The 12,672-nt window shown below is 43.0% G+C and overlaps 1 protein-coding gene across 1 annotated transcript in view; it reads left to right on the top strand.

The window, feature by feature from the left end:
- The window catches only part of LOC121178066 (activin receptor type-2A), a 38,720-nt gene that overhangs the window by 15,229 nt on the left and 10,819 nt on the right, over nt 1-12,672 (top strand). The window contains exons 2-4 of the mRNA XM_041032570.1: nt 3,833-4,040; nt 5,310-5,443; nt 6,474-6,628. Of these exons, the coding sequence (XP_040888504.1) occupies nt 3,833-4,040; nt 5,310-5,443; nt 6,474-6,628 (497 nt within the window). The remainder of the gene's footprint in view (nt 1-3,832; nt 4,041-5,309; nt 5,444-6,473; nt 6,629-12,672) is intronic.

Genomic DNA, 12,672 nt, shown 5'->3' with positions numbered 1-12,672 from the left:
GCTCGCTTTGGCTGAAGAACAAAAGACGACAGACTTTTTGTCTCGCTTTTTTTAAATTTGAGCACCGTCATATTTAGAAATACATCAGTTCACTGTCAATTCACAGAAGGTTAAGTTGGTCTTAGTGCACGTACTTTATATGATTTAGAGCATTTTCTGGTCCTTAAAACAAGGCTGATTCAGTGCTTTGCTCAGAGGACATCATAAATGTGATAGCAGAAACCAACTCATCTCAAAGCTAGAGCAGCAATTAGACTATTAAACAATTAGTTGATTGGCAAAAAATTAATCTGCAGCTCTTTTAACGATAGATTCATCACTGTAATTTGTTGGTTCCCAGCTCCTCAGATCTAGAATCTAGATTATCCAGCACTTATGGCGTGTTTTTTTGTAACTTCATCTTTGTTTTGTTTTATCTTTCATCCAGTCTCTGGCAACATAAATCTACAGCATTTGTTTCACCTGTTTTCTGTGTACTGCACACTCATTATCCCCAGTTGCTTGTAATGAAGTTGATCCAGGAACTCGGGCTTATCCTCCTTCGGCACTGTAAATCACTCTCAATAAAATGGAAATGCGTATGCCGAGCACCTCGGCGCAGCGTCTGTGGGGATCAGCGCTAGCATGGCTGATACACCACGAAGTGGCTAATGAGCTAACCTTCCGTTTTACCTCCGCATACCTCTCCATCATTTGCGCCTTCGGCTCCCACGAGGGCTGGTGAAGGGAACGAAGCATTCATCCCCATCCAGGAAGAATAGAAAGAATGGAAACCAGGCACCACACAGCAGACACTTAAACTGCTAAAGGGCTTGATGGAGTGGATAAACACACCAAACACTGCCAGGGATTCTGCACCTCATTTTCAGACTGATTCATAGTATACATAATTGTACTGCAGTATTACACTGAACTGGTTATTTGAGGACAGGATCGAATCTGTTTCCTTGTATCTTGTTGCCTTTAGGTGATTTTTCTACCCACTTTTTTTTATTACCCATCGTTCATTGGCGGTCAGAGCAAAACATCTTTATTTTCCCAACCTCCAGATGTGGTTGGAACTTTACTGGAGGCAAACAACACCCTAAAGGCATGATGGGATATCATAAGGTTCATACCAAGCACTTGAGTTCAATACAGTATGTATTGCATGATTTTCTTAAGGGTGTTTTTTTTTTTTTTTCTTCTTGCTGTACTTCATGCAGACGGTTCATGGTTCTGACAGGAAGACCTATCTTTTCAACAACTCTTCTTCACACCTAATCTCTGCAGATTTGAGTGTCTTGCTAAAGGGCATCTTGGCAGTAGTTTGTGCTGAGAGAGGAAAAAAAAAACCCAGTTAATTTTCCTTCCTTTCCTTGGCTTGATTTTTGCAGGCAGCGAGTTGAACTCACGTAATTTGCTCGCACCTCAATTTTGATGCAGTCGGTGTTGTAAAATATGTTTATTTCCATAAGCAAAATGTGCACTTAAAAACAAATCTAGAGGGTGATTTGTTTGCATTAAATGAATTTTCAGGGGGAGTCTGTAGGAGGGAACGAAATCAAGACCACATGAAACACGTTTCAGATGATGTAATCCTCCTTGTGGCTTTATTTATGCTCATGTTCAGGCAAACCCTAACTTTTTTTCCCCACAAGCAGATATGGTATAGCTTTGTGGGTCTGTTTACTTGTGCGTTTGCCTTTGCTTCATGTATTCGCACGCATTTCGCTGTAAATATCCGGGCTTTGTTTTTTTTAAACCAATTAATTTCTGCATTTTCAACATACTTCGACTTTTCCCAGGCGCCACTCATTCATCAGTCCAGACTATTTTTCTCTTCTCTGCCTTTGCTTCAGCCATTTGCACTCGATCACACAGACCACAGTTCACGGGCTGCACCTGTTGATGCGAAATAGTTTGGGGCTTCGTGGGAAATGGATTTGACGAGAGAAAATGCCGTCAGCGCTGCTTAGAGGCATGGTGACCTCGGCTGCCAGTGAAGTAGCCACTCTCCTCTCGCTTCCATCTGCAGCTGTTAATGTCGTTGAAAAGAGACCCGCGGCGCTTTCCAGGGCCTGGTTTGGCATTAGCTGGATTGACTTAAGCAGCCATTTTATTGAAAAATACATGATCTTCCTGAAGTTAACCTCCATTATGCAAGCTAAGCCCTAATTTCTGGAAGCTACTGTGACTGGAGACACAGTCAGGGCGGACAGGACACTTCTCCTCTACAGTGTTATTTCACTGGCAAAGGAGAGTGGGTAATGATCACATAAATAGGAGCATTATTCTGCGTTAAATTATGGGGCTCTTTAGCAACAGTAAATAAAAGCTGGTAAAGAGTGCAAATCCCAGCAGGACGGACAAATTAAAAAAATGGGAATTAAAGTAGAATAAACAAATGAAAACAGGTCCACTAACTGCTCTGATACCTCTGCCCTGGGGGGGTTTCTCAAATGTTTTCATCTGACAGCTTATAAATAGATGCACAATAAGCCACAAATCTCAGTAATCACGAATGAGAACCCAAACTACAGCATTTAACTCCAAAACACTGAGAAGAATATTAAAATCATTATGGAACTGCATCATAGAGCATGAACTCCAGCTGACACAGATTAGTCAGGAATCATGTGCATTTACATATTTGCTGAATATAGAAAAAGACATATGTATGTCATTGTATGATTAAGGCTCCAGGCATCCAGCACAGTGCGTGATTCGGCTTTTTTTCCACTCAAGTCAACAGCCTGAGGAAGTTCATAGCCATTTGACCTCCACATGCACTTCTTTCCTTTTCCAGGGCATGATGAGCTGTCTTCTCTCGCAAACAAGTTAAGTCACATGTTCTCGTTCGTGGAGAGGAGTAAGCTGGCTGTTAAGTGTGCAGCTCAGCAGAAATATCTTTGTGAAAAGGAAAAAAAAAAAAAAACAAATGAAATTTGAGCTCTGGATTATGCACATGGATGGCTGAGAGTCAACACGAACATCTTGGTGCGGCAAAAGTCCTACTTAGTGTGCCGTTAGAGCACAAACAAAAAGATTCATAGGAAGCAATCCTGGTTTCCTGTGTGTCTGAGCTGTTTGGTTTGCAGCGCCAGGAAGCAAGCAAACAGAGGCTGACTATCTTCAGTCTTGTCAGCAGTCTAAACTGGACTAACTCTCTGACAGGTGATGAGAAGCGGCAGCAGCAACGCTAAACTGACAAGCTGTCATGGAGTCATTTCTCCGGATATCGGTTTGCGAAAACCTGCTGCCTGCGTCCATCTGCAGGAAATCAGAGTCTCCTTTATTTTGGCGGGGAGGGATGTTGATTGGCTTGCCTCTGTTGTGTTTGTGAAGAGGATTTATGTCGCTCCGTTCTGCGTGTGTGTTCCTCTATAACCTTGTTTTTGTCAGTCATGCCTGGCTGATTTTTATTGTTCATCTTAAAAAAGCTTTCATTTTTCATTGGTGTATTGACTCTGAAGCACTGGGGAACTGGGGAATTAAAAAAAAACAAAAAACTAAGTCCCACAGAAGTAGGTTTTATTATAAATAAATATTTTACAACTTCACCATATCTCATACATCGAGGCTGTAAAGAAATGTCCTTTTGATACAAAACTAAATTAGCTTCTTTCTCAGTGTTGGAGCAGGAAAACCTTTTCATCTCCCGGCCTCTTGTAAAGTTTATAAATCCCCAAATTTAAAAGCCGCTTTCGCACGTTTTTGAGGGTTTACCTTGCAAAACGTTTTATAGAAAAATTGTTCTTTTTAACTTTTATCTCCCCCAGGAAAAGTCACAAATGCGTGGATGCTTTATTAACAGCACATTTTTAAAGCATGTCCTCTTTGTCCTCTCCAGGTGCCATCCTAGGACGCTCGGAGACTCAGGAGTGCGTGTACTACAACTCCAGCTGGGAGAAGGAGCGCACCAACCGCAGCGGCATCGAACCCTGCTACGGCGAGAAAGACAAGCGACGGCACTGCTTTGCCACGTGGAAGAACGCCTCCGGCACCGTGGAGATCGTCAAGCAAGGCTGCTGGCTGGACGACGTCAACTGCTACGACAGGTAGCTGGCTAACAGAGGAAATATCCTGCAAATACCCTTTAACACTGTCAACACGTGTCATTTCAACACACTTAGATCAAAAATTTGCAACCAAGAACCAGCTGAATAATAAACTGAACCCTGGTCTAAAATCCCAGTTTGGGAGATAAAAGACCACGAAGAAAAATAAAAAAAGAAGCAAATCAAAGACTATCAGTGTATTCATCCATCCTCGCACTTTCTCTTTAATTATGGCACACGTCCTTCCCAAACCCTGAACATTGATTTTGGACACAAAGCAGCAGCACAGGTCTCTCAAACAGGACAAAGCCGGCACATCACGAAGGAGGCTCGGCTGTAAATACATTTGAAATCACCATGAGCACAGTTTTTGTCCCTCTGTGTGCTCCCCCATCTGAATGACTCGCACAAGGCTACAATTTTAATTACCGACAGACAGATGAAATTTAAAATGCTGCCTGAATCTCCACTGAATGTGGATTCAGTCTGATGTGTGCAGTGCAACCAAGCGTCCAAACCCAGAACAGTGAGCAGATATTAATAGATGATATTATTATAGTTTGTTCCTCGCTAGAACATCAACCTGGCATCAGATGCTGGTTTGAGCCAGTTCTGCTTGTGTTTTCCTTTGATTCCTGGGCGATGAAGTTGCTGTAGATTCTGCAGCCCGCACAGTTTGGGTACCTCTGCTCAGACGGCGCCGCCTCGCCTCCCTGGAGAGTCCAGAGCAAGTCGAGGGCGGCTGCCACTTCCTTTGGCTTTTATCTGATGACTGTGTGAGTGTGAAGGAGAGAGTGAGTGTGTGTATGTGTGTGTGTGTGTGTGTGTGTGATTGTTAGTGTACCTGTGTGTTTGTTTGCATGTCTGTATATTGGCATGTGTAGGAGTTATTTTATAATGTTTTTCTTTCATGTCTTTCTGCGGCAGCGAGGGAATGGGGAGGAAGGAGAGGAGTGTATGTTTGTGTGTAGTTGTGTATACGGTCCAAGTGTGTTTGTGTGTGTGTTTTCCTGCTTTTTAGAAAACATCATATCTTCTGGAGTGAGTGCACGGAGACGTGTGTGAGCACATGCCACTTCAATTGTGCACAAAGTGTGTTTTATCTGTGTGCAAATGCACATGATGTGTTTGTTCGCGTGTGTGTATTCACTCACACTTTAAAAAATAAATTGCTTTCACGTCCTTTGCAGCGTGCGCAGAGGAAAAAGAGGATTGGTTTGTGAGTTTGAGTGTGTTTGTTTTTAATTTCCACCTCCATGTCCTCTGCAGTAACGAGTGTGTGGAGAGGAAGGAGAGTCCCGACGTTTTCTTCTGCTGCTGTGAAGGCAACATGTGCAACGAGAGGTTCCTGTACGCCCCTGAAGCGCCCCCACAGAGCGACCCCCACCATTCGACCGCCTACAGTATGTACAGACCAACATGCACACACGCACACGCACAGCAGTATTCCACAGTATTTCAGCCGCAGCTTGAGTTGATTTTTTTTCTGGAGTTGCACGTTGCAGTTTGAAAAAAACAACTGATATAAACAATTAGCACAGTCATTAATTGTCCTAGAAAGTAATGGGACTCTTGCAGTGTTGCTGTGTTGACCAGTACTTAGTATTTTTGGTGAGGATTGAACCACCACTGGAGATTCTAATGTCCTTTCACTCGTCACTTTACGGCTAAATTGTCCAACAGGCCACTCTGTCTCTTTGTATTCCTTTAAATGTGACTTTCTGAAACCTGCAGACACCCTGTAGAGAAAAACTTTTCCCAAAATCTCTCTGACAAACGCCCTGAGAGTCCCATCATGCAGCTGGTGCAGCCCCACCGGCCCTTTCCCCTTCCTTTCCTCACTCCCTCTCTTCCGCCCCTAACCCCCGAGGATGGCAGTGGCGTTTGGCGTCCGAGCGTCGGCGCTTTGACAGCACTGCCGAATCAGACTGTCACACCTTGTGATGGTAGGACAGGCTGAGCCAGCAGGCGTCACCAAGCGACTCTTGCAGGGGTCGGACACAGTTCAGAGCTCTGTTATTTTTGGCAGGCGGATTACGTTATGTCACGAGATGGATTTGTTAATCCTGCTGCGTGTGTGTGTGCATATATATATGTGTGTGTGTATGTGTGTGTGTGTGTGCGTACATTGATATGCTCCCTAAGCACAGTGGCAGTAAGCTGTAAGCAGGGTTAGTGCTGCACTTAGAGATGATGTAGCACAATGTCAGGCCAATCAGGCATGCTGTTTTCTCTCTTTTCTCTCCATCTTTCTCTTCATTTTCTTTTTTCCTCTCTGTTCCTCTCTCTCCGACCATAATTTGTCCATAATTTTTGATATTTCATTGCTCTAACTTTTGTTGCCATGCAGATCAAATAAGCCAGTTCTGAGTCCTGTCTTATTAAGTTTTCCTCTTCTTTCCACTGCCCTCTCTCCGTTTCCTCTCCCCACAGCCACCTCCAACCCATTTTCCCAGAAGCCCCAGCTCTTCAGCACTCTCCTTTACTCCCTGGTTCCCATCATAGGCCTGGCTGCCGTTGTCCTCTTCTCTTTCTGGATGTGGAGACATCACAAACTGGCCTACCCAGCTGCCCTCGTCCCCACACATGTAAGTACCAGGATGAGAAAATGAAAAGCAGATAAAACGGTCTCTCAAACCTTCAAGGTTAAACACAGAGTCCTATACTCTTCTTGCCTGTTCAGCCATGTTGACCATTGTGTCCCAACACAATCATAACAATAACCCAAATTGTCCACAGTTACCTGTATAAAATACAGAGTGGTGTGTGCTGAAGTACTGCCATGAACTGAACACTACATACAACAAGCAGGTTAAAAAGATCTAAGATAATTTATTGCAGAAAGTGTCTGACTCAGCTTTGGTCGATTTTGTTGATACTTATTTCCGACATGAATCAATGCCCATTAGTTTCTCCTATAGAACGACTCTTGTATTGTCTGAAGTTTGCAGTATGACACATTAGAAACACTGCTCTGCCCTCTCTATTTAACCAACCTTCAACTTCAACACTGATCTCAGTGGGCTGAAACAGCCTTGGCCTTTGCTGCCCTGTACAGCAGAGGGACAGAGCTACGGTCAACCAGAACGGACACACTGCACGGAGAGTTTACGTCGGGATGATTGCTTTTTCGGTTTCTTCTTTGAAAGTTGTATAGAGGGATAAGAGTAGCCCTGCTTATGTCTTTTTCCTTTTCCCTTAGTCTCTCAACCACGTCTCAGACTTGCTTTTAATGCGCCACACTAGCATGCCAGGAGATGAATTTAATTGGGATAGTTCATATTGTTTCAGAGAAGCTTTTAGTCACACGTACACTGCAAGCACATCTTGTGCTGTTCAGGTTAAAATAATTGTTGGCAAAATAGAGTGTTGATCCACATTTGATCGTGCACTCATTCACCTTTCATTGCTCCTCGCTTACTCACACCATCCTATCCTGCTGTACTTTTCCATTGGTGCTTAGTATTTTTTTTTTTTCACAGCCTTCACTTGAATCTGCCAGTTTCATCGCCTCTGTAAACCTTTTAAACATTTCACAAATCTCCATTCTTGTAGGGGGAGTTATAAAGAGTAAGGCTGTTTCTCCAAATTCCTGATTAATTTAGTTTTAATGACTCAGAGGCGGTTTTAACACGACAGCAGTACAGCTATATTCTGTGCTGCTCGGCAGCCGGGGGAAAAAGAAAGCCCATGCACAGCTTCCACTGTATGGAAGAGGAGTCAGGGGCCTCTGCATTATTGATGAGGCTTTATATAGGCAAACAAAACTAAACACAGAGATGCTCGCAGCTTTGCCTCAGAGGATGGTGGTGGTGGTGGGTGAGTGGGTGAGTGGGTGAGTGGGTGGGTGGGTGGTGAGTGCGGGGGAGGGAATGAGGAGAGACATGCAATTCTCTCAACTTAGTTATTATATTTGCACAGCGCCAAAGCAAAGCAGGGAAGAGATAAGACACTGACAAAAACAATCAGGAAACAAATGCTAATGTGCATTGGAAAAACAACACCGCTGAGAGGCTTATGAAACATCTTACCTGGAAACACATAAATGAATAAATAAACAACATAAAACAAAACAAGATCATGACCAAAGAAGAGTGGATCAGATGACGAATGATGATACAGTGGGAGAAAAAAAAAAAAAAGAACAGCTAAAAGATTGCTAAAATCACAAGGGGAATAAAATGAAATAAAATAGCCAGGATGGAACAAATGAAGTTCCTGCTGCGTGTGTATCATCGCATGTGCATCTGTGCAGAAGTGTGTTAGCGCACGCATGAGTAGGTACACAAAGACAGGAGAGGAGAAGGTGGTCATTTGTACAGGAATATTTTTAAATGTCAGCTCATATGCTTTTCCAGAAGCAGGTGATGCAGTAAACCCCACCCACCTGCTACTTGAAGGAAGCTAAAACAAACAGATGCATTTGCAAGCACTGGCTTCCATAACTTTCTTTGTAATTGATTAAACCTGGTTTTTCAATACAGAAGATGGAGAAAGCCATTGAGAGGAGATAGATGGATGCAGCGGGAGGGGAGATGTGGAAGGATTTATTTCTATCTTCTTTTTTATTTTTTTTTTGGGGTGGGGTGGGGGGTGGTGGGGAGGGGGGGGGGGGGGGGGGGGGGGGGGGTTGTTGAAGAATGTGTTGCACCACAGGCTGTATTTAAAAAAAAAAAAAAAAAAGCAGAGGTGACTCTGACAATCACTCAAAACAGCTCACTCTTGCAAAGTCATAGAGGACAGCTTCTAGCGATTCTTAGACTGTTGAGAGAAAAAAAAACGCAACACAAACACCTTCTGTCTGACCACAGGTTACTGTGTTAGGCCGTGGAACACCTGCCCGATGAAATCAGAATTTATAAAGAAGGCATTTCAGGTCTTTTTCCTGGACTGTAAGTCCAAAGGCACTTAAATTGTGGACAGCTTCTTGCAGTTCACTGTGTTAGTGTCGTTTAAACACTTTGCGTGCTTTATCATGCTTGTTTCTCTACAATGCTGCATTCATCAAAGCATAATGCTCTATACTTAGTCATGTATTTTTAATTTGACAGTAACAAATTGCCCACACCTGTTGCTAGTTCGATTTTAAAGCGCCCTGTGTGTACGGGCAGTCATTGTAATTGTTCATCATAGGTTGCTGGTAGTAATAGATTATTTTTTTTCCCCCCTGTTCCCTAACTCTGTCCATGATCCAGCTACAATGCTGGGTGTTTTCAAAACGGCAGAGCTCTGAATCACACTGTGCACATTTAATCTAAATCTCTAATTAAAAGGAGTAGGAATGTGATTATTTCATCAACAAGTAGCAGCAGTCTGAACAGAGCCGGAGACAAACACATAACGTATACACAGAACTGATCTCTGCTTATGAGTAAAACCACATAAAGATAAAGAGGTTCATACTGTAACTGTGCTGTACCACCGAGTTTAGTCACATCTTTCTCTGTGGTGAACGGGTTCTCTTTGCAAGGTAATGAAACATGCTGTCTTCATGACGCAAGAGTAATTGTTCCCATTTAATGATCATTAATGGATCCATTATCGCGGCTCTCTAATTTTATGATGGAAAGGCGCTGAAGAAAGAAAGAAAGACAGAAAACCAGACGAGTGGAAAGAGCCACTGCTGTACTGTCTCATATAGCTGTCAGGGTGGAGGTGGGGGTCCTGGGTGGAGGTGGGGGACCTGGGTGGCGTTCGTAAAGAAGAGGGCTGGTTTATGTTGGATTCTGTTGCACACATGCTCACTTCACAGACTTTTTAACAATCCCTACGAAAAAGCTCAAATCCAGTGTGATATACAGACAATTATTTGCAGCAAAGTAACTTTATTGCACACTGTCATTATGTCGTTATGATCGTGGTCCATCATGGACTGCATATTTGCCACCAAGCCTCCATTATTCACACCACAGTGCGAAGTGGAGGCAAACTGGAATTGATTCTGTCTGAGTACACAGACCCACAGCTTTCACACGGAGAGGCCTGGAGCACTTAAACGTTTTTTTGTCCTGGACCCTATTTTCTCATCTTTATCCATCTTACAGATCGATTCTGACCAAAGTCTCCTCACTTGCTTTATTATGAAGCTGCGTACAGTACATCTTGTTTTTCTGGGTTCAGCTTTCCAAAGAATTCCCCAAGGAATTCCGGTGGACTCCAAATATAATCAAGCGGCCCCCGAAACTCTGCAGTTTTTTGGGTTTTTTTTTCAAAACTTTGATTGCTCCCAAATTATTCTGGCACGTGTTGTTAAAGAGAGTTTTTACATCCAGAGCTATGCGGTAAAGCTCCTCAGCGAGGGACTTTAATTTGCTGCCTTCCCATAACATTATGTTTACCTTCCATATGGCTGGGTATCAAAAAACCTTTTTGATATGGACAGAAATGTGTTTATACCACATATTCTGTGATCACATAGCTCCTGATTTCTATTGAAATGTTGACTAAATATTGATTATTTGACTTTTTTTATATTGGAGCTTTTAGTCTCTTTGGTTATATATAAAATGAATTTCTTGAGTAAGGTATCAAAAATGTGTCAGTTATATAAAAAAGAAAGGGTGGGGGGGCTAAACATTAGCCTCAGTTGAGAGACATATTTTCTGTGTCTGAGTTTGTACAGTCTGAGCTATGTGTTAATCTCCTCAGCTGAGGGGCTTACATTCACTCTCTTTACCCAACATTTCTCTGTCCGACATGATTTTTGTGGGTACATTGGAACAGTTTCATGCATCTGTCCTCAGGGTGCTGTGATTGTGAACTTTGCATTTATGTGTGTTTGGTTTTACTGTGACCTAGAAACAGTTTTGTTTTGTTTTTTTTCCCTTTTACATATTGTTCAGTTCATTTTCAGTTGTTTTCCTTAAGAGCATAATTTAAGTTGATAATATGAACCATCTTGCCTTTGGTGCCATGCTTATTAACAGACAGACCTGTGGGCCCTTCATGTGTCCTAAACCATAGCTTTGGAAACCCTGGTCTGGACTACGAGGGGGAGCTAAAGGTTGTTCAGGGAGGACCGCTCATCTCCTACCTTTCATCTGCCTCTATTTCATCCACTAACTGACAGAAAATAGCAATAATTTCTCTGTTTGCTTCTTATGTTCCTTTTCAACAAGCACGCCTTTCACATTATGGTGGAGGTAAGAGCAGTTTAACTGAAGTTGAAACACTATTAGTTTTCCCCCCTTTTTGGGTTCAGAGCTTGGTATGAATTCTCCACCTCAATCTCAGACCACCATTTTGTTCTTCTCTTTGCTCTTTCGACAGCGTCTTGTTTACTCAGTTCGTAACACATTTCTTTCTGTCTGTTGTTGTTGTTGTTTTTTTTTTTCTGCCTGGGTTTATTGCATGGATGGATGTCTTTGTGTTCCCTGCTGAAAATGTATTGTGCATGGTGGAAAGTGGCCAACGTGGCTCCGAATGCAGCCCCCTTTTTTTTTTGTATGAATGTCCATCTGTGATGTTTATGTAACTTATTGTGTGTGATGTGACCCACTTTCCAGAATGGTATCTGCTCAGACCTATGGCTCTCACCATGTTTCCCATGCAGAGACACAAAGCACGAGGTGTTTGAAGCTGAAACTGCAGAATGCTTTTCCATTTTACATGCAGACTGAGGAGGAGTGCAGATACATTTTGCATAAGTAGGAGCATTGCCACTTACCTGGAACGTTTTTCAAGTCAGAGAGTGTAAATTACTTAAATACAAGAGGAGCATAAGCCTCTGCAAATGTACTTTGGCTCAAAATTGATCAAATTGGAATAGAAGTATGGCTGCAGACATCACTGAAAATTCTAATGTGAAAAAGAGAAGGTAGCTCTCAAAATAAAACCCAGACTCTCTGAGGGAGCTTTTTGTGTTTGCTGTGACCTCAAGATTTATGGTCATATCAACAAGATGTGACCTGAAGATATGAGTTTTGGAGGCCTAAGTCCAGAGTAGCTGCCCGTTGAACTTTAATGTCTAAAAATTAAACTTGACAGTTGAATTCTGTTATATCTCTGTATATGTAGCTGCTCCTAAACCCAGGACAAACCAAACCAGGGCTATAGACCTGTTCGGATGTAATAGATGAAGGTGTAACCCGATTAGGCCATGGGAGATGGTTGAGGGTTGGGAAGAACGGCGTGAAGCAGCAGATTCTGTTTTCCTGTTTCCTGTGGTCTGCTGACTAAGTGTAATGCGCCCCTGTTTGAGGCCGCGGCGCCCTGTGATCGGACAAGGGATCCAGTGACTCCCGAGGGAGGCCCAGCCCGGCCGAGCTGGGCCGCCTCATCAGACCGAAGCCCGGAAAACAGACGAGATTTTCCAGAAACAATGCAGGCACAAAGAAAGACACGAGTCCCGCAATAAGGCCAAAACATCATCCGAATTATCTCAAATGCCAGCAGAAGTATGATGACTCGCATTGTAACATGAAGCAGTTCTGATATTGAGGATCAGACCATCACCCACAAACCCATCAGTCCATTCACTTCAGCATCATGGTCAAAGTCAGTCATGTCTGTTGCCAGGCATAGTAACTGTGCAAGAATTCACCTTGGTATTTGGCTTAATGATGACCGGCAGTGTACCTTTGAACAGCACTGGTGTGTTGAGCGAGACAGAGTCCTTCAGATCTTTTGTTTT

Source organism: Toxotes jaculatrix, chromosome 24 (assembly GCF_017976425.1).
Source record: "Toxotes jaculatrix isolate fToxJac2 chromosome 24, fToxJac2.pri, whole genome shotgun sequence".
Classification (NCBI taxonomy): domain Eukaryota; kingdom Metazoa; phylum Chordata; class Actinopteri; family Toxotidae; genus Toxotes; species Toxotes jaculatrix.
Note: the sequence above shows the minus strand (reverse complement) of the source record. Positions and strands in the feature narration are given on the sequence as shown.